We start from the raw sequence: 23126 nt of genomic DNA on the forward strand, positions 1-23126 counted from the left end.
GTGTTTGTGTGTTATTTTATTGTGCCTGTCTACCGGTGCTTTCCCGCTTGGTAAGTCTTGGAATCTTTGTTTTTAATATGTTTTTCCCACATGGAAGTGTCTTTCTATTTATATATATATATATGACGATGTAAATAAAACAGAAAGAAACTTCCACATGGGAAAAATATATTAAAAATAAAGATTCCAAGACTTACCAAGCGGGAAAGCGCCGGCAGACAGGCACATGAACAAAACACACAAACACACACACAAAATTACGAGCTTTCGCAACTGGCAGTTGCTTCGTCAGGAAGGAAGGAAGGAGAGGGAAAAATGAAAGGGTGTGGGTTTTAAGGGAGAGGGTAAGGAGTCATTCCAATCCCGGGAGCGGAAAGACTTCCCTTAGGGGAAAAAAAAGGACAGGTGTACACTCGCACACACACACACACATATCCATCCGCACATACACAGACACAAGCAGACATATTTACAGGCAAAGAGTTAAGGGCAGAGATGTCAGTCGAGGCGGAAGTACAGAGGCAAAGAAGTTGTTGAAAGACAGGTGAGGTATGAGCGGCGGCAACTTGAAATTAGCGGAGGTTGAGGCCTGGCGGATATCGAGAAGAGAGGATATACTGAAGGGCGAGTTCCCATCTCCGGAGTTCGGATAGGTTGGTGTTGGTGGGAAGTATCCAGATAACTCGGACGGTGTAACACTGTGCCAAGATGTGCTGGCCGTGCATCAAGGCATGTTTAGCCACAGGGTGATCCTCATTACCAACAAACACTGTCTGCCTGTGTCCATTCATGCGAATGGACAGTTTGTTGCTGGTCATTCCCACATAGAAAGCATCACAGTGCAGGCAGGTCAGTTGGTAAATCACGTGGGTGCTTTCACATGTGGCTCTCCCTTTGATTGTGTACACCTTCCGGGTTACAGGACTGGAGTAGGTGGTGGTGGGAGGGTGCATGGGACAGGTTTTACACCGGGGGCGGTTGCAAGGGTAGGAGCCAGAGGGTGGGTACAGAAGCAGATAACCAGAGCCACTTCCTCATCCCCTCAACCCCAGAACCTCTCACAGAAGAACCCCAAAAGTGCCCCACTTGTAACAGAATACTTCCCGGGACTGGATCAGACCTTGAATGTGGCTCTCCAGCAGGGATACGACTTCCTAAAATCCTGCCCCGAAATGAGATCCATCCTTCATGAAATCCTCCCCACTCCACCAAGAGTGTCTTTCCGCCGTCCACCTAACCTTCGTAACCTCTTGGTTCATCCCTATGAAATCCCCCACCCTCTGGCTCCTACCCTTGCAACCGCCCCCGGTGTAAAACCTGTCCCATGCACCCTCCCACCACCACCTACTCCAGTCCTGTAACCCGGAAGGTGTACACAATCAAAGGGAGAGCCACATGTGAAAGCACCCACGTGATTTACCAACTGACCTGCCTGCACTGTGATGCTTTCTATGTGGGAATGACCAGCAACAAACTGTCCATTCGCATGAATGGACACAGGCAGACAGTGTTTGTTGGTAATGAGGATCACCCTGTGGCTAAACATGCCTTGATGCACGGCCAGCACATCTTGGCACAGTGTTACACCGTCCGAGTTATCTGGATACTTCCCACCAACACCAACCTATCCGAACTCCGGAGATGGGAACTCGCCCTTCAGTATATCCTCTCTTCTCGATATCCGCCAGGCCTCAACCTCCGCTAATTTCAAGTTGCCGCCGCTCATACCTCACCTGTCTTTCAACAACTTCTTTGCCTCTGTACTTCCGCCTCGACTGACATCTCTGCCCTTAACTCTTTGCCTGTAAATATGTCTGCTTGTGTCTGTGTATGTGCGGATGGATATGTGTGTGTGTGTGTGCGAGTGTACACCTGTCCTTTTTTTCCCCTAAGGGAAGTCTTTCCGCTCCCGGGATTGGAATGACTCCTTACCCTCTCCCTTAAAACCCACACCCTTTCATTTTTCCCTCTCCTTCCTTCCTTCCTGACGAAGCAACTGCCAGTTGCGAAAGCTCGTAATTTTGTGTGTGTGTTTGTGTGTTTTGTTCATGTGCCTGTCTGCCGGCGCTTTCCCGCTTGGTAAGTCTTGGAATCTTTATTTTTAATATATATATATATATATATATATATATATATATATATATATATATATATATATAGAAAGTAATGTATGGCATTCAATAATAAAACCTATAATGATATTTCAAGAAGTTATATATACATATGAGGTAAAAATTGAAAAATTGCGTTACATTCAGGAAAAAACACAAAACTTGATTTTTGCAGTAAAAGGATAAATGTGTTAAATGCATGTGGCCTGTCGACAATGACACAATTTTACAATGCCCAAATACAAATAATGATTGCATATCTTAAATTTTTAGTCAGGCTCCTCAGCATGCAGATTGTGACAGCAATAAAATAAAGAGTGAGTGTAGTTTGAATGACAAATAATGAATGATGTTAGATTAGATGACAGGGAGGGGACAATATTGCCTTTGGTCTTGTTGAGGATAGATACTAGCAATTGTCTGAAATTATTTTGAGAAACTACAGAAACATAACTAAGAATCAACATCAGATTATCTTCCATTAGGAAAGTGGAATGCAACGCCACATCTGTGATATAACATTCAAAATCGTAAAGAGCAGCAGTCATCATTTCAGTTCTAGCTTTATTAGTGGAGATCCAGATTTTGGCAAGTAACTAGACATTATCAATGCTAAAAATAGAATAAGTACAGTGTCAGAGCATAGTATACAGAAATAGCAACTCATAACATAACCTATACTGTTTGTACATTGAATTACATACTAGTATTTCAGAGTTGTATACGTGCCCTAATACGTCTACACCTGTTGTTTAAGCTCTTGTTACTATTCATTAAAGACTATTGTGTAATGAAGGTAGGCTTTGCAGAGAACATATCAGTTGGCTGTGTGGCACCCCCTATATTAACTACATAATACATAACCTTCAAAGTAAGGCAGTTATGTGCTATAATTAAAATTTGCATAAGAATAAAATAAAATGAAATACAAGTAAAATTATTGATGTTGCTGTACTGACTTACTGTCACATTTAACAGTTAACTTTAGAAGATATAAAAAAATTCCAGATTCACTCTTCTGAGCTAATTATTTTGTTAATCTTTAACAGCATAGGTAAAATCAGTTCCATAAAATTTACAAACAGCTAGGAGGCACATGATGTATGGCTGTGGTTATTGGAATTGATTTACATGTTTTTTTCTTTTATACTTTTGTTAATTGTCACAATGAGGTATATAGCTTCTATCACTTATTGAATAGTTCATAGATGGTACCAAATATCACCAAGATAGATCATTTGTGTGATTTACTAATCTGTGATGGATGTAGAAAGTATTGATCTCTGTGTTATTTCATACAGATTTTTAATTATAAGTACAATAAAAAAAAGATACTGAATTGCTGATATTAACAATGTATATGCATCTAAATCGATATAACATGGAAAAAGTTATGTAGGTTCAACATTATAGCTATCATATTCATACAGTATCATATCAACGGCCACTACAAATCGGCAAGGAATCAGGAACTATTTTGTATCCCCTGAGTCACATGTTTCACAGCTTCCATGTAATCAGTTTTAAAATAACCTGATCATTAATCAGGTTGCTGCTAATACTCTTCTGATAGCAAAAGACCTCCATCTCTTCTAGGAGGTTGAGCAACCTGCCCTTCTCACCCTTACCCAGAAACCTATGTTTTTTGTTGTAAGTAAATGAACAACCATATTCAGACTCTCCATGGCAGCCTTGAATGAATTATTTGTAAATTGGAAGTAGTAAAAAATGTGACCAAGGGGGTACAAAATATGTCTTAACTTCTTGCCAATATGTAGCAGCCACTGACATAATAGTGTACAAGTATGATGGTTATAATATTGAACCTACATAACTCTTACCATGTTATATTGATTTAGATGCATGTACATTGTTAATAACAGCAATTCAGTATCTTATTTCATTTTACTTATAATTAAAAATCTGTATGAAATAGCACAGAGATCAGTACTCTCTACATCCATTACAGACTGGCAAATCACATCAATGATCTATCTTGGTGATGCTTGGCACCATCTATGAACTATTCAGTAAGTGATAGAAGCTATATACCTTGTTGTGACAGTTAACAAAAGTATAAAAGAAAAAAAAACATGTAAATCAATTCCAATAACCACAGCCATACATCATGTGCCTCCTAGCTGTTTGTAATTTTTTTGGAACTGATTTTACCTATGCTGTTAAAGATTAACAAAATAATTAGCTCAGAAGAGTGAATCTGGAATTTTTTATATCTTCTAAAGTTAACTGTTAAATGTGACAGTAAGTCAGTACAGCAACATCAATAATTTTACTTGTATTTCATTTTATTTTATTCTTATGCAAATTTTAATTATAGCACATAACTGCCTTACTTTGAAGGTTATGTATTATGTAGTTAATATAGAGGGTGCCACACAGCCAACTGGTGTGTTCTCTGCAAAGAGTCTTTAGTCTTTAATGAATAGTAACAAGAGCCTAAACAACAGGTGTAGACATATTGGGGCACATATAACAACTCTGAAATACTGGTATGTAATTCAAAGTGCAAGCAAAATAGGGGATCTCATGAGTTGTAATTTTTGTATACTATGCTCTGCCTATGTACTTCTTGTGTTTTAAGCATCAATAATGTCTAGTTACTAGCCAAAATCTGGATCTCCTCTAATAAAGCTAGAACTGAAACGATAACTGACTGCTGCTCTTTACCGTTTTGAAAGATGACAAATAAGAATGTCTTGGCAAAGGATCAAACCACATTCCTGCTGTAAGTGGGTGCCACATCTTAACAATAGCCGGCCAGTGTGGCCGAGCAGTTCTAGGCACTTCAGTCTGGAACCGCGCAACCGCTACGGTCGAAGGTTCGAATCCTGCCTCGGGCATGGATGTGTGTGATGTCCTTAGGTTAGTTAGGTTTAAGTAGTACTAAGTTCTTGGGGACAGATGACCTCAGATGTTAAGTCCCATAGTGCTCAGAGCCATTTCTTAACAATAAAATAAATTCATGTGGATGTAAACAGAAGTAAATACTAAAGCTGTAGCAAGAGTTACAATAACACTCATAAATAAAGAGAAACAGACTAACAAATTATAAGAAACTGAGTGTAGTCCACCAACAACCAGAGTGAAAATAAATAAGAAACCATGACTTCTGAAACACTCAAAAATGTGTCTTGACTGATAGATGACATACGTGGGAAATAACGAAGTCCACAAAAAAATGAATTAATGTGGTAGATCTGTCATCACCCCAAATGATGGTTTGAACACTACACAGCTTTGCAACAAATGGTCTTATTGGAAGTGGCTTCCTTTGCCTCCATCCAACCTTTGAACGGACTTATCCAGCCAGTCTTAGGGGACCTATACTTCATTGTGGAATCCAAACCACAGCGCACCTCAGCATTTTTCACATTAACGAACATTGCCAGAGATGAAAGAAGTCATGAGTGGCAGATAAAAGTTATACAAATGAATTGGAATGAAACCCAATATCTTTGGATCTGTAGCCTGTCACTTTTATCACTGAGCCGTGGAGATGAACTAAACAAACGAAGCATACAACACTGTAAAAGACAGGAATGGGACATAGACGCAGAATTTTTTAAAAATCTAATATTGATTTTGCATCTTTTCACTAAATTTTGTCGTATTTTTCCTATAAATACTGTAAAATACTTCTTCCATAGTTATAACTGTGTTTTATGAGTGTGCTTTATGTGAAGGAATCATTCAGTAATACTTACTCAGGTTCAATGACCTTCGTCGGTCGTGGTAAATTAAGACGACGGGGAGGAGGTGTGGCGCCCTTAGGTGTCTCGACAAAGAGACGAGCACGTGTGGCGGTGGAGCCTGCGACGTTCTGAGCGGTGCACTGGTACCAGGCCGCATCCGACGCCTTGGCTCGCGGGATGTCCAGTGTCGAGGCTCCACCGTCTGTGTGGATGTTTACATCAGGTCCCGGCGCCAGGGGGACCCCATCCTGTAAAAATTAATTTTTGCTGAATGTTTTAAATGCCCTTAGTCACGTTTTATGCTCTACAAGTAACAGTTAGCGAATATTTACCTTGTCTGAACTGAATGATTAATGCTGACCCTACAGGATATCCTGAATTAATACTGCAGTACATAAAATACATGGGTGTTGATAAAAGAGTTATCAGTCATTTCTATGACAGTGACAAGTAATTACTTTTGACAGAAAGAAAAATCATAAAAACAACTATAAAGAAAGATCGGTTACATTTTTTCATTTGGGTACGTTCACAGATGATGCTTCAGTTGTTGTTACACTCATCAGCCTGAAGAATGGGATGATGCAAGTATCTTTGGTAATCCCCATCCAGTGCAACCCTCTTGATCACTGAATAATTACTGCAAACTCCATCCATCTGGGCCTACTCACTGTATTCATGGCTAGGTCTCCCTCTACAATTCTACCCCCTCCCATCACTCCCACACTTCCCTTTCCCTTCATTATCAAATTGTCTATTCCTTGATGGCTAGGATGTGTCCTATCAAATAATCTCTTATGTCAGTCAGATTGTGGCAGAAATATCTTTTTTCCCGAAGCTGGTTCAGTACCTCTTTCTTAGTTATACCTGGAAGATAAGATAGAAGTTGAGGAACAAAATGTAAAATGAGAAACATAAAACATTATGATTGTGCCCAGGTGTCTGATAAGAGTACATAAATTTATTTGAAAGCACATGGATTCCAAAAAGAAATGATGTGATTATTCTTCTTTTGAATATAGTCATTCTTTCCATAAAAAAATATTTTACTCTGCTTCGGAATGTGCACTGTAGTGATACTTCTTAGCAGATAAAACTTTGTGCTAGACTGGGACACAAACTCATAACCTTGTCTTTTGTTGGTACATCCTCAAACTGACAGAGCTACTGAGGCACAATTCATGACACATCCTCATAGCTTTGTTTCTGTCAATCTCCACAGAGATTCTCTCACATAACTTGTGGGAATAGCACTCCTGGAAGAAATGATGTTGTGAATAAGTGGTTTAGGCACAGCTGCAGTGAGTCATTGGTGAAAATAAAGCAGTGAGGGTAGGCGGTGGTGAATCATACCTGAATAGCTGAGTCAGTAAGAGCATTACCCACAAAAGGAGGTTCCAAGTTCAGGTACCAGTTCGGTACACAGTTTTAATCTACCAGGAAGTTGCAATATATTGCACACTCTGCTGCAGAATGAAAGATTCATTCTGGAAAGTATCACTTGGGCTGCATTTAAGCGATTCCTCTGCTACATCCTTTCCAACTCTTCCAGCAAAGTGCTAGTTTCACAAGATATGTACTACAACTTCTGTGAAGTTTGGAAGGTACCAGAGAGGTACTGGTGGAAGTAAAGCTGTGTGGGTGGATCGTGAGTCATGCCTGAATAACTCAGTCAGTAACAGCAATGCCCATCAAAAGTAATAATTCAGGTTTTTGTCTCAGTCCAGTACATCGTTTTAACCTGCTAGGAAGTTTTGGAATCATAGTTACTAATTTTTTTTACCCTCCCTTGCATGTGTGTGTGGGAGGGATGGGAGTATGATGGAGGGTTCCACACAAATTAATTATAAGAATAAATGTTGTTATTTTATCCTCTTTCCCCCACTTATCCTTTCATGTCTTCCATCGACAACTACGAATCTTCACTTTTGATCGACCTTACTTTCCCTTTTTCTCTGTTTCTTTTTTTTTTACTAACTCTCCATACAGTGCCTCACATTTAAACTGACATTACTGGTTCTCTATCACTTTTCCCTATTTAGAATTTTGGTCACTGTATGTATTCCATTCTATGATCTTAGTTTGTTGTGTCATTGTCCTTCGGACATTTTTTCAGCAGCATTACACATTGTCATAGTTCTTTAGTTGAAAAATTTTTATAAACACTTTTTTAATTTAGAAATGAACGGTCACTGTTTTGAGAATTGTATCTTACCTTTTGCCATGAAATGCGAGGGATGGGAGTGCCAACAGCTCGGGCTTTCAATACCACTGGCTCCCCCTCCTTCACATGTACTGTGCTGAATCGTTCCACAAATTTTGGGGCTACAACTTGTTCTTTCTCTATTACATTTAAATTGCACTGGAACAAAATTGATTATGTAGTTGTTGATATAAATGTACATGAGATATGTACATATGCACTGAACACAAAATATTGGAAATAATTAAAAGATTGATGGTACCAACCTGGAAGGAAGTCTCTCCAGCCTTGTTGCGGGCTACACAGGTAATTACTCCAGCATCTGAAATGCTCACATTTGTTATCATGAGAGCATGGTTGCCTGATTCATTGACCAACACCTTATGGGTTGCATCATCACTGACTTGTTGCCCATTGATGAACCACGCCACTTCTGGGTAAGGTCGGCCAGTCACTCGGCAATCGAAACGTGTCATTTTACCCTCAGTAACATCACGATCATTACAAACCCGCACAAAGTTAGGTGCGAGAGCCTTCCCTGCCTCTGTGCCCTCAGAAGGTTCTGTATGAGGAACTCTTCCCCTAAAACAAAGAACAAAAATTTTTATGTGGCTATATTTAAAGACTAAGTTTGATACAACACTTTCTACATATTTAATAAATTTTAGTAAATATTTTCAGTGTATCCAAATGAATCTTCTTAAAATGTCAGCTGATTTTTCATATTAAACACTACTGCAAAAGTCAACAAAATCACTAATCCTACTTAGGAGCCATTAGGATGAGATACACATCTAATCTGATAATAATACATTAAGATAAATTCTCAGTTAACTTTGGAGGAATATTAATTCAATTGTTTTTCATTTTTCACTACTGTGAAACATACTGTTACCAGAGATTTAAGGCTGTGTATGGTAAGATGGAAACCAATTTCATATGCTGGGCTAAGTACAAAAACTCTATTTCCATAATGATAGTGCAATGTCCCTTCTGATAAGTAGAAAATTAGATATAATGTAAAATTTCGCAGAACTTTTCAACTGTGTACAAGTCTTGCTTTATGTTCTGCTATATGTAAAACTGGCATAACATTACTACAAACCTCTGATCAAGTCCATCTTGAGTCGCAGACGATTCAACAGCTAAGTAAGCAGATGATACAACACATCCTGGAAGAAACAAGTAAAGTTATAATTTAAGATCAGGAACATGAAAGATGGTAACCAAATTGAATTTCTGTAAGGCCACACAATCAGCACTCTTGTAGATAATGAGTTTGTGTTATGTATTTTTTACATCAGCAGTACCTTGAGGATTCTCCGCCAGGAGAGTATAATGTCCAGAATCTTCAGACTGGAGAGAGTTAATCTTAAGAACAGCTTGTTGGTTTGAGTAACTACTTTCATACTTCTGGGAATGAGTAATGCGCTGTCCATTCTTAAACCATGTAATCTGAAATGTTTAAATAGACTGTAATTAAAATTCACCAACACAGACAAATGTGTCTTTCATTTTTTTCCAGTCATAAAATGTAAATCTACCAATCACACAACCATCTTTCTCCAGCCAAAGAAAAAACTTCAGAAGAATAAAACATATTAAAATTCGGTAATACGGAACCGATTACTGCCTGACAAATCTTAACAAGGCTTACATTCCTTATCTGCAATTTATTCAACCATGCAATAATAGAAAAATCTCCCTCTTACTAAGTAGCTCCTTTGCCAGATTATAAGTCCATAATTTTATACACAAAAACAAAAGTTGAGAAACACTTTTGGAATCATGATTCAACAAAAAAGCGAAAAGGGATTTCACTATTTAAGCAATAGTTAGTAATGTCCCTATGAGGGATGGGATGGTAGAATTATTTCCCTTTTGTTTTTTAGGCCAGATGAGAAAATTCCTGATCTCAAAATGCAGCACGTTTTTCAGCTCTCATTCACATCTGTTTCGTGCAATCAGTTAAGTAAAAGATTGTATGACTAAATTTGGATGTAGTTTGTACTGAAAAATTTTGTTCTTTATGGGTCCATGTATACTCATTATTACATGAATGAATAAGAATCCTTACCCTTGGACGTGGGTTGGCTGGAACTTTAGCCTGGAATGTCGCTGTGGTACCTTCCTGGAGTTTGGAATTTCGTGGTTTCTGTGCTATTTGTGGAGGTGCAACAGGTCCCAATGATCGATCAATAACTGTACTGATCTCTCTGTCAACTTCTCCAACAAAGCGCCGTGTTATTGATTCACGAAACTCAACTTCACGGAGAAGCCGGTACTCAAATGTGTCCACTTTAAAATCCTATGAATGAGTGCAGATTTTCTAAGTTATTGTTGTGCATATAAAGAACAATAATTTACATTTTTTCACTTGACAAACAATAAAATTACAAAGAGATAGCATGGCTGCCCAGTATTTACCTTCAGAATGTGAAATTCCAGTACTGCCAAAGATACATTGTTTTATTTTTAAATGAGTCTATTGGCAGTACTAGAATTTTCCCTCCTGAAAGTAATTAAATGTCAAGAAAGTTGTCATGAGTAACACATACCCTAGTTACGCATCATTGGCTGCCCTCAACTTAAAGCTTCCTCTACTGTCTAGTACTTCAAATAATTCTTACAAAAGAAATCAAATGGAATTTTCTGATTCCCACAAAAGATGTCTTCAGTACATTGCTGATTATATGATGTGTACCATATACATTACAGTCCATGTGTATTACAGTTCCTCTGCATCATACACAATTAACAATACTACCGCAGCAAAAAAATTAAAAGTAGAATACCTTCCAATTTATTTTGTTTTATCTTTCACAATGCCACAAGCTTGAAAATTGTGTCCACATATTTACTTATTTATTTACTGATTTATTTGTTTATTTTGAAACTGGTAAAGGAGAATCAAGACAGTAATATGCCTATTTATAACAAAATAAAAGGAACAAGAGAAAACCAAAAATATTTAAGAAAGTTGCAGTACAAGGCAAATAATTTAGTAGTAAAGGAGACAACTCAAAGAATAGCACAAGCACTGAGATGTCAACAGGGACACACAAAAGAGAAAGAAAACTTGCTAGCTTTCAGAATAAATCCTTTGTTGAGCTAAAGTGTAAATACATACACACACACACACACACACACACACACACACACACACACACACACACACACACACACACACACACACAAACTTTGGTGCAAAGTTGGGTGGGTGGATGCTTGTGTGCGCATGCGCGTGCGCACACTTAAACTCTACTGCAGTGTTTACTAAAACCTAGCAAGTTTTCCTTCTCTTTTGTGTGTGCTTCTGCTATTTGGTGGGTGGTCTCCTTTATTGTAGGAGAAATTATGAAATACAAACATGAAACTGTGACTCTTACTAAAGCATTTGGTCTGGTACTTGCTATTTCATTTTTTATCTGATTGGAAACACATATCCTTATTGCAAGTGCACTGATGGAAAAAACCACAATATCAAATAATAATTAATGTAATTTGTCTAGGTAACATATTTAAGTGGTTAACATTGCAACATCATAAGAAATGATAATTAAATCAAGACCCAAAGCTGCTGACAGACGTTGATATACATCAACGGGGACAGTTGAAAATGTGTGCACCAATCGGGACTCGAACCCGGGATCTCCTGCTTACATAGCAGACGCTCTATCCGTCTGAGCCACTGAGGGCACAGAGGATAGTGCGACTGCAGGGACTTATCCCTTTCACCCTCCCCATGAGACCCACATTCTCAACTTAATGTCCACACACTACATTTGTAGTGCCCCTGCCCATTACACTCATTACTCACAGCAGACAATGTGACCGAGTCCCGTACAAGTCTGGGCAATGCCAGTGCATCCACACAGAAGAAGGTCGATTGCCGGTTAGCCTTAACTATATGAAGATGGAATCTGTTCTTTTGGACATGTCCGAAAGAACAGATACCAACGGTGACCATGCAGCTCTCTAGAATGAAATGATCATTAAATCAAGACCCTAAGCTGCCAACAGGCATTGATATACATCAACGGGGACAGTTGAAAATGTGTGCCCCAATTGGGACTCAAACCCGGGATCTCCTGCTTACATAGCAGACACTCTATCCATTTGAGCCACAGAGGGCACAGAGGATAGTGCGACTGCAGGTACTTACCCCTTGCACCCTCCCCATGAGACCCACATTCTCAACTTAATGTCCACACACTACATTCGTAGTGCCCCTGCCAATTACAATCATTACTCGCGGCAGACAATCTGACCGAGTCCTGTAAGAGTTTGGGCAATGAGTGTGCATCCGCACAGAAGGTCAATGGCCAGTTAGCCTGAATTATATGTAGATGGTATCTGTTCTTTTGGACATGTCCAAAATAACAGATACCATCTTCATATATTGCAACATCACAGGTTAATGTAAGCGCGAGATAAACCATTGCAAATGTGAAGTGTTGGTACAATAATAACAGGTGTAACTGCAAGAATGTTGAGTGCAAGCATGCAAATGCGCATGTGTTGTGTTGTACAGGTGAAGGATATCAGTATTTGGTATGGAGTTCCATACCTGTAGTACTTGGTCAGTCAATATAGGGATGATTAATGCTGCTTGTGGATGCCACTGGAGTTGTCATCCAATGACGCTCCATATGTGCTCGACTGGAGACAGATCTGGTGATTGACCGAGCCAAGCCAACACGTCCACACTTTGTAGAGAACGGTGGTTTACAACAGTGGTATGTGGGTGAGTGTTGTGTGCAGGATAACCACAAAGAGTGCTCCTGCTGTCATACGAAATTGCACCCCAGACTGTAACTCCTGCTGTAGGTCCAGTGGGTCTAGCATACAGACATATTGGTTGCAGATCCTCAATTGGCCTCCTTCTAACCACCACATGACTGTTGCTGTCACTGAGGCAAAACGGGCTTTCATCAGAAAATGCAACAGGCCTCCAGCCTAGCCTCCAATAATCTCTCACTAGACACTACGAAGCTGCAAATGTGTACTACATGGTGTCTGTCTTGGAGCTGTCCCAGAAGTAACCGATTTACAGTTTGTTATGTCACTGTGGTGCCAACTGCTACTCAAACTGCTGCTGCAGATGCAGTACAATGCACCTGAGTCATACACTATACACATTACTGTCACACGGTCATCTGGAACACGGTCTTCTTGCACGCATACATTCTCATGACCACCACTGCCAGCAACCATTCACAGTGGTTACATTCCATCAAAGTCTTTCTGCAATATTGCAGAAGCCACATCCAGCTTCTCGACCTCATTAAAACTCAGTGCTGTGTTGATAAAGATGTCTTTGTCACTTTAAAGGTATTCTTGACTACATCAACTCACCACATCCAGTCTCAAACATAACTAATGCTCACAACCGTTAAAGTGTGTATTTAAAGCAAACCTGGTTCGCATGTGAACGGCGTCAAATTTCAACAGACATCACCTTTCAGATGTAGAAACACATCTACCAACTTTCTTTAATGTTGCAAAGCTCCTTCTAGGTGTTGCAATTTTTTCCAACAGTGTAATTTATATTAACCTTATCATTGATAAAACCAATACTGCAAGCGTAAATACATATTTATCATATTTCTTGCACACATTTTCAAAGGATATGATTAACTGAAAGCCAAAAAAGTTCTTATGACATGAACTAGATAGAAAAACATAATTAGACTATTCACGTTGCAAAACAAGTCCCGAATTTCAGTGACTGATGCGCAAATTACTGTGAGGGAGAAATTGTTTTTCTCACAACAGTGTAAGCACCCATATTTTTCCACTTGATCAAACCTTATCTCACTGTTCAGGTGAATTATCACCTACTGCACCTCTATGTTAAATGAAGTCATTTTAGAATATCATTTCAGTAATGAGAACAAATAAATATTAAATCAGTTTGTACCTCTTCTACAATGTGTCCATTAGCATATGAAATTTTTCCTGTCGTCTGTTTCTGAAATCGCTGCTGTGTTGTTCGCTGTTCAGAGGTTTCAATTGTCTGAGTAAACTCTCTCTGGTAGCCACCTGGAGGCTGCTGTATGATCTGCCCCTGACCTGTACAAGCAGTAGCATCATAATTTGACTCTTTTACATGTACATACAACACAAAATAAATTCTGAAAATTACTTCACAAAAGCATTAATAAGAACTGAAATGTGTATTGTACCTTCAGGTTGTATGTAAACTGAACAGATAGCTTCACCGTACTGATTTCGTGCAGTGCATGTGTACTCCCCTTCATCTCCTGGTCCTATTGCATTGATGAGCAATGAAACATTTCCAGTCTGTTCTTCATATTTCATTTTATATTTGTTTGATTCTGTAAGATACAAACGATGAATTAAACAAACTGAAAGTAACAAAAAATATTACATTGCTATTGGCATAAAATATTGAAAGCATATTTTTTCTCATTTTTAAATAGAACTCTTTGACTGACAGTAAACATGAAATTTTACATTACAAGGCTCCAACCGCTTCTGTTATATTACTGCTTATATTTTTCTCATCGTAAACAGATACAAGTTTTTTATACAGACTACTTTTTATACTGGAATATGAAGTAAATAAATGCATGCATTTTTAATGGCCAAATGAAGCAATTTACCAAGAAGGGGAGCGCCTTTCCTTGTCCATGAAACAACAGGCTTTGGATTACCCCGGACTTTACCCTCAAAGAGGGCATTACCACCCTGTGCAAAGCGGGCATTTCGGAAAATCTGTTCGAAGACTGGGGGTGAGACATCTCCTGGCCTGTTACCGAACCTGTAAATAAATAACAAAATAACAACTTGTATATTTCTCTGTTGAGCTTACAACAGCAACAAGAACCATGCAAGTTTCTAATATATAGTTCTATGCTGGTCAAGTTATGAATGTTAAATAAATTGCAGACATTTTAATTACTTTTACGGCTCGAGTCATACTGTCAGAAATATAAGTTTCCTTTAATTTACGTCTATGGTCACAAAGTTTTTGTTAACAGATTACTGGTTTCGGTCTATAATGATCATCATCAGATCTGCTGCAAAAATGGGAGAAACATAAATACACTCGCAGATTGTCTACAGCTTAAAAACAATAAATAGACCATAGTGGAAAGTACTACTGACAAATATATGCATTTGTGTCTAGACAATTTGTGGGTGTATTTATGTTTTTTCCAATTTTTGCTGCAGATCTGATGATGGTCATTATAGACTGAAACCGGAAACTTATTGTATATATGGGTCACTGTTTTATTCGAGACAATGACACAGCTTGAGAAAATATCCTAAATACGTCTTGAGTACTTTAGTGCTTTGCTTCCTCAACTGGAACCACCCCCAAGCTACTGAGATGAATTGATATGTAGGTCTACAGTAATACTTTCAATTCCTTGAAATTTATAAAATGTCTGCATGCAACATAGGTTTGATATATTAAAACACCTCTAATATGTCAGTCACTAAAATATCTGTCTGTAATCACAGGTACACTTACGTAAGTTGTGGCGAAGACTGCATCACCATTCCTTGCACTGTAAAAGAAGGAAAAACAGACAATTTAGTAATTGATAATATCCTTGTTGTACTTTAGGTAAGGCTGCAACTACCACATAATTGATTGGGAAATAAAATGTGATGCATGCAGTCACTGTTATTATTTATTACCTCCATAACACATTTCAAGGATTTCATTCTCTATTCTTTGGGTGGGCAGTTTTGTACATTAGAAAAGTGTGTTGTAACACTGCACAGAAATAAGTTAAAATTCAACGTCACAAGACAGTGCAGCTCAAGATGAGGGAGTTAAACTTGAAACATGTTTTTTGGGTCCAAATAATAATAGTGACCCTAGGCAGTACATTTTATTCGTCAGTTTAATAATTAAAGTGGTAAACAAACCTCCTGAATGTTAAAACTGTTCAGTAAAACAAGAAAGTTTTATAACGCAGGAGGAATCTGCATTTGTCTACTCTGCTGTCATTAATTTATCTGATAAACAATATTGTCCCACTGAATGTTACTAATGATACAATTTTTGTGCAAATTTTCTTTTCGAGTGAAAAATGCGTTATTTGACATCTTTTTTCCAAAAGGTATTTATAGATACATGTAACCATTACAACATGAGAAACGTTAAGTAAATTGTAATATTTGAGAATTACATTATTGAAACTGATGACAGTAATAAGCATTTATTGTACAACACTGACTATAACAAATGCGCTTAAATTTGTTACGGCCCAGCATTAATTAGAGCTGTTCCTGATTAAGATAATGATAATAAAAATAACTGCACAGCATCTAAGCATCAAAAGGCATACACACAGACTTGTTTCGTTCTTTCATTTATTTTTAGTGTCAAACCTTCATTATGATGGAAGAATGGGTTCAAGTGTGACAGTGCCTAGTCAGTACCCTGGTTGTGGACACAGACTGACTTACGGCACCGCTCAAGGTCTAGGGTAGGTCGGAAGATTCTAATTCGGTCATTAATTGGCAAAGCCGACTAACGTGAAGACGAAATAATGGTTGTAGTGTGGATCGAGCCCTACATTAACTCGGTATTTTAAGTACTTTTCATTATAAATAACTAAAACTTCACGGTAAACCCAACGTTCTAACTACATATTAGACAAATCTTTGGAGTGTATTTTGGTACCTAATATATTATCTTCCACACATTTTATATTGTACGTCAAATATGGAAACTACGAGGAGCGAGGGGGCACTACACATCTGTTAATGGGATAATTATTCCTACACAGAAAACTGTTGAATATGAGCTGTTAAATTTAGGGAATGGGCAATTCTCTATAAAGATTTATGAATCAGTTTTTTTCTCTGTGTGTGTTTGTGGGTGTGTCACCACCCTACTCATACTACCATCGAGTACATACAGCACACATCATGTGCAGGCTTACTGTCACAAATCTAGATTACCTCCACACGTATGTCACTCAGATAGGACGATAATCTTTTGTAATCTTCGTTCTTAATTTCTGATACAGGCGCAAGTGAAGCATCTGCTTTTGTTAAACTATTTACTCAACATGGGGAACAATATAACACACATTCATTTGATTGTTGTTATGGCTTTAAAATGGACACTTTCTTCAGATAACAAGTAAGGGAACTCAGTATTTCACACTGGAATAAAAACTGAGTAACTCATCGATGTCACCTTTTCTCCTTACAAAAATATTGGCACATTACAAACAAACGACAGACTTTTGGTTGGCTAATATTGTCTTGGAAATATAAAATTAAGCACTGTGTTATTAGTAAGCACGTTCAAAATGGATCACTACCAATAGTGAAGCGCCCAAGAGCATTTTTTTTATTTTTATTTATTTATTTTTATTTTTTTGTCACTGTCAGCATCAAAAAGGCTGTTGGTTACATTAGTACTAGTGCCACATATGAATCATGACAGGGAGAACAATCTAAAGGAAATTCAAACATTCATCAGTCTATAATATAAACGTAAGAGAGGTCACTCGTGCATGCCGTTGTGACTCTGCAACCCACCCCAGCAGCACCGTGGGGGTTATATCAATTTGGTGGCCCTCGTATGGTAGTGAAAGTGGACTTTGGGAAAACCAGAACAGAAGAGAGTTGAAGCATTTGAGATATGGTGTTACAGGCGAATGTTAAAAATTAGGTGGATTGATAAGGTAAGGAATGAGGAGGTTCTGCGCAGAATTGGAGAGGAAAGGAATATATGGAAAACACTTACAAGAAGAAGGGACAGAATGGTAGCACATCTGTTAAGATATCAGGGAATAACTTCCACAGTACTAGAGGGAGCTAAAGAGGGTAAAAACTGTAGAGGAAGACAGATATTGGAATACATTCAGCAAATAACTGAGGGCGTAGGTTGCAAGTGCTACTCTGAGACGAAGAGGTTGACACAGGAGAGGGATTCGTGGTGGGCTGCATTGAGCCCATCGGAGGACTGCTGGGAGGAAAAAAAACCCACCTTGTTCTTCCATCCTCGAAGAAGGTTCCGTTTTGGAGCTGAAGGGGTTGGGTTGGAAGACATCAGTGCCAGAAAGAGGGTGTCGCACCAATGGAATTACGAGAAATGAGCCAAGCAGCTGGGAATCCAGTCTCAGAATGTCCCTGAACATTCTTTGTCTGATACCTCCAAATCCACCCAGCACCAATCACGGGTCTTTGAATGTGATCCTGCAGTGGTAGCGGTGGCCGTGGAGAAAGGAGTGTTTGGTGCGGTCAGTTATCCCGTTGTATTGGTCGCCACGATATTTTCCATCTCTTTCGCATCAATGTATATTGCAAAGAAAAAAGTACTTTTGTGCGACGAAATACTAACAATTTAATGATATCTTTAAAGGCTCATTTTAAGATAATCTCGAATGTTCTGGAATGTTCCGAGAAAACAAAAATAAAGGCCAAGCGAAACTAATCTTTTTCAGCTAGTGAGCTATGGGGATGGGAGAAAGCGACCGGTGAAAATCGATATCGATATTATAGTTCTAAATAACCGGTGTTTTTAGGTATTTGTACGATTTCGATTATAACAGTTTTTTTTATCTTTTATTAATAACCAGGTACTATCTTCCTTTTTTCCCTTAGCTGTGGCGATAAAAGTTTTGGTTATCAAAGAACGCTTCTTTTAAAAACGAGTAACACTTACTAGTAAAACTTCCGTTGCTTTGAAATGTAGGGTTATTAGAAAAATGAGAAAAGCTGGCAGTGGTATTTCAGTAACAACACGGACAGCAACGAGCAACAAATACGTAAGAAACGGTACAGCACTGCCAAGACAGTTATGCGCCTGCTGGTGTGTGGCGAGGCCTATTAGACAAAGTTTTCACCCTTTAGCACTGACTATTCATAATGATCAAATAGTGGTACGATCCTCCATACAACATGATTTTTGAGCAGAGTTTTAAAAAATAGAGGGGTACTGATGATTTTCTTATATTATCAAGCCCTCATTACTTTTCGAGATAAGCAGCGAACGTTGCACAGACTGTCTTCTTTTATTTACCTATTTTATTTGACAGCTTGTTTCTGCGTATCTTGAAATATACAATGCAAAAGTGTGAGGTAGTCTTAAAATTTTTCGATCTTTGTTCGGTTCCTACGCTTAGACCTAGTAGTCTACTTAAAAAAATAGCCAGAAAGAACAGAAAATCGGTTATTTCAGAAACCGGTTGTTTTGTGTCGTTAAAACAGACAGGTTAAACTGGAGATGAAAATAAGCCAGTATAACAAAGAAGAATAAAAATGAGGTAGTGGGATATTCATTTATTATAACAACTTATCGAGTTACGTAATAGCGCGCTACGTCATTCGTTCCGTCTCACATGTGCGAATGAGAGACCCTTACCTTTCCCGGTGAATGGTATGTCCAAATAACTTACGGGTTTGTTGCCGGAGGTGGGCGACGACGACACCCGTCAGCAAACCCCTAAGTTATTTGAATATGTGCGAGTGGGCTGGTAAAGAGACCGTAATGTAACGGAAAGTACCCTCTGCCACGCACAACACACTGATCTGCGAGGAGTGAGTGTAGATGTTGATAAGTTCTCTAATTAGCATAATCCAATTTTCCTTGTTCCTGTCGCGGCGATGTACCAGCAGCAGTAGATACAGTTTCTTCGACGAAGAGTGAGAAGGGCCTTTCCTTCTCTTTACAATTGTATTTTAATCCTTTGTCCGTTCCGTATAGTTCCACATATCGCATCTAAGTAACCGCAAATCGCTTTTATGCTGCTACCCGCGCAATTAAATGCAAAGTTCGCTTGAAATCTTAAGATAAGCCTAGGGGTATAATAGGAATTCTTAGGAGCGAAATGAAGATCGTGGCAGAGCCACAAAAATTGATGGGATCTCTGCGGAAGAGGGGCGTGTGTTGTGTAGCGTATGTTTCATTTTCTGTCTCACTATGTCCACCTTTAAGAAGTTCACGTTGGGTGTATCCTGTCAGCTTAGTAAGTAAAAATTCTTTACATTGAAATTCTTGACAAATAAGCGTGTGCGGGCAGTAATATAGGCTCATACTTGTGGATACTTAATGGATCGCTTCTAGGGATACGCTATTATTTTCTTAAACAGCCCACATTGCTTCCTTGGTTTTTCCACAAAAGACCTCTTTCTTAGAATGCATTTCTAGCTAAAAAAATGTTGTAAAAACATTGATCGGTATCGTAGTGCGGAAACCGGGCGCAAAAATAATTTATGTGCGGCATAGTTCTTTAATAATATAAGGGCTACCTCTTCGTGGATATAAAGTCTGGACATAATGGAAACAAGGAAGATCCGAACTGACGTAAAAGAAATTTGGGTACGGCGGAAAATGTTCAGAACGGGCAGTATTGAAAGAAAAACAAGTGAGATACTACGGGAAATACAGGACAGAAGTTTAAAAAGAGAAGACGAAAGGAAGAATACGAAAATTACAGGGCACGTCTTTAGATATAACGCCTTCTCATAAACAATTTGAAGGCGTGGCATTACTAAGTGGGGGACCGAGAAAAATTTATGTTCAGAATATACACAGCAGAAGAAGATTCAAAAAATTGTGACGAGATGAGAGTAGTAAGCTGTACAATGGAATGGGTGTTTCGACAAGGTGTACCCTAAAGAAAATCGGTGTTTATCGAAAATTTTCGCAACGTCCACACACGACGAATCTCCCAGGACTTGACTGACTCTGCTTTTACAGTTAAGGTGCTAAACAATGAACATCAGGCAGAAACATATTTTTGCCCAGCAAGTGTAAAAGATCAGACCATTTGGAATACCAGTGGATTTAATGAAGTGCGTTAGCCAGGGTTGTGTCTAAGAACTCGTCGTGGACTTATGGCTGTGTTAGAAAGTTAATACGAAACCAAACAAGAGGTTCAAAGCAGATTTAAATGAAGGCAAAGCCTCGCTGACAAACAAAAGCTGAACGAAGCTAAAATGAACATAAGAAGAGTAATGCGAGAAACTTTCTATGAATTCAAATGTGAAATACTATCTACTAAGCTGACATAAAATCCTAAGAAGTTTTGGCCTTACGTAAATTCAGCAGACGGATCAAAATCATCTAACAAGTCACTCCGTGATCTTACAGGCATCGAAACAGCATGTGATAGGTTGGAATACTTAATGAGGTTTTCCGAAAATTTGTCGCTGTGGAAGATGGTAATATGGTTCCTCTTTTCAATTATCGTAAGAATGCCGAAATGGTAGATGCCGAGATAAGCGACCGCAAAGCAGAAAACAGCTAGCTAGGATTGCCAACAGATAAACAGAGACCAGGCCTATGCGACACGTATAATATTCTGAATGGATTACGCGAAAGAACTTGCTCGCTCCCTAGCAGCATTTTGTAGTAAATGGTCAGCAAGAACATCATGACCACCGACCTACTATCGATATAAAGCCGTCCAGGCGACAGAAGCGTCACCTGGCGAGGAGTGACTGCCAGGCAGAAACGCGCGCTGCGTGTAGCCTCAGTGAGCGTGCTGTCCGCTGGAGAAGGCGCGAGGTCATTCTGAGTTTGACCGAGGGCGGATTGCGATGTCCCTGAGGCTAGGAACGAGAATTTCGGAGATTGCACGCCTTGCCGGGTGTTCGAGGAGTGCTGTGGTGAGTGTCTTCAACGTGTGGTGAAACCACGTCCTGACGTCGTGCGGTTTGGCGGCCACTCCTCATTACAGACGTCGAACGTCGTAGGCTGCGCAAATTGGTAAAATAGGACAGGCGGCGAACTGTGACGGAACCAACATCAGAGTACAAGGGTGTCTGAAAACATAGTGCACCGAACACTTCTAACGACGGTCCACCGCAGGCGACGATCCATGCATGTGTCAAAGTAAAGACCACGACATCGCCAACTACGATTGAAATGGGCAAATAACCATCGGCAGTGGCAGAGCGTTACACGGTCTGATGAATCCCCATACCTTCTTCATCATGCCGCTGTACAATACTCGTGTGGTGGTCTTCAGTCCTGAGACTGGTTTCATGCAGCTCTCCATGCTACTCTATCCTGTGCAAGCTACTTCATCTCCCAGTACTTACTGCAACCTAAATTCTTCTGAATCTGCTTAGTGTATTCATCTCATGGTCTCCCTCTACGATTTTTACCCTCCACGCTGCCCTCGAATGCTAAATTTGTGATCCGGTGATGCCTCAGAACATGTCCTACCAACCGGTCCCTTCTACTTCTCAAGTAGTGCCACAAATTCCTCTTTTCCCCAATTCTGTTCAATACCTCCTCATTAAAACTTCCTGGCAGATTAAAACTGTGTGTCGGACCGAGACTCGAACTCGGGACCTTTGCCTTTCGCGCACAAGTGCTCTACCAACTGAGCTACCCAAAAACGACTCACGCCCCGTCCTCCAGCTTTACTTCTGTCAGTATCCGGTCTCCTACCTTCCAAACTTAACAGAAAGTCTCCTGCGAACCTTGCAGAACTAGCACTCCTGAAAGAAAGGATATTGCGGAGACATGACTTAGCCACAGCCTGGAGGATGTTTCCATTCTGGAAACCTCCTCATTAGTTATGTGACCTACACATCTAATCTTCAGCATTCTTCCGTAGCACAACATTTCGAAAGCTTCTATTCTCTTCTTTTCCAAGCTATTTGTCGTCCATGTTTCACTTCCATACATGGCTACACTCCATACAAATACTTTCAGAAACGACTCACTGACACTTAAATCTATATTCGATGTTAACAAATTTCTTTTCTTCAGAAACGGTTTCCTTGCCATTGCCAGTCTACACTTTATACCCTCTCTACTTCGACCATCATCAGTTATTTCGCTCCCCAAATAGCGAAACTCCTTTACTACTTTAAGTGTCTCATTTCCTAATCTAATTCCCTCAGCACCATCCGACTTAATTCGACTAGATTCCATTATCCTCGTTTTGCTTTTGTTGATGTTCATCTTATATCCTCCTTTCAAGACACTGTGCATCCTGTTCAACTGCACTTCCAGGCCCTTTGTTTTCTCTGACAGAATTACAATGTTATCGGCGAACCTCAAAGTTTTTATTTCTCCTCCATGGATTTTAATAAATTTTCGCCCTCGCGCGAATCTGTCGTCTTCCAGGGGAACAGCTC

General features: G+C 39.3%; 1 protein-coding gene across 11 annotated transcripts in view; it reads right to left on the reverse strand.

The window, feature by feature from the left end:
- The window catches only part of LOC126365782 (titin), a 523502-nt gene that overhangs the window by 443354 nt on the left and 57022 nt on the right, over positions 1 to 23126 (reverse strand). For all 11 annotated transcript variants that reach the window (XM_050008347.1, XM_050008355.1, XM_050008352.1 and 8 more), the window contains exons 2-11: positions 15532 to 15568; positions 14657 to 14814; positions 14216 to 14368; positions 13951 to 14102; positions 10105 to 10335; positions 9338 to 9482; positions 9133 to 9199; positions 8294 to 8609; positions 8040 to 8186; positions 5837 to 6072 (exon numbers count right to left, since the gene is read on the reverse strand). In XM_050008347.1, the coding sequence (XP_049864304.1) occupies positions 5837 to 6072; positions 8040 to 8186; positions 8294 to 8609; positions 9133 to 9199; positions 9338 to 9482; positions 10105 to 10335; positions 13951 to 14102; positions 14216 to 14368; positions 14657 to 14814; positions 15532 to 15568 (1642 nt within the window). The remainder of the gene's footprint in view (positions 1 to 5836; positions 6073 to 8039; positions 8187 to 8293; positions 8610 to 9132; positions 9200 to 9337; positions 9483 to 10104; positions 10336 to 13950; positions 14103 to 14215; positions 14369 to 14656; positions 14815 to 15531; positions 15569 to 23126) is intronic.

The sequence above is a fragment of the Schistocerca gregaria genome, chromosome 4 (genome assembly GCF_023897955.1).
Source record: "Schistocerca gregaria isolate iqSchGreg1 chromosome 4, iqSchGreg1.2, whole genome shotgun sequence".
Lineage (NCBI taxonomy): Eukaryota > Metazoa > Arthropoda > Insecta > Orthoptera > Acrididae > Schistocerca > Schistocerca gregaria.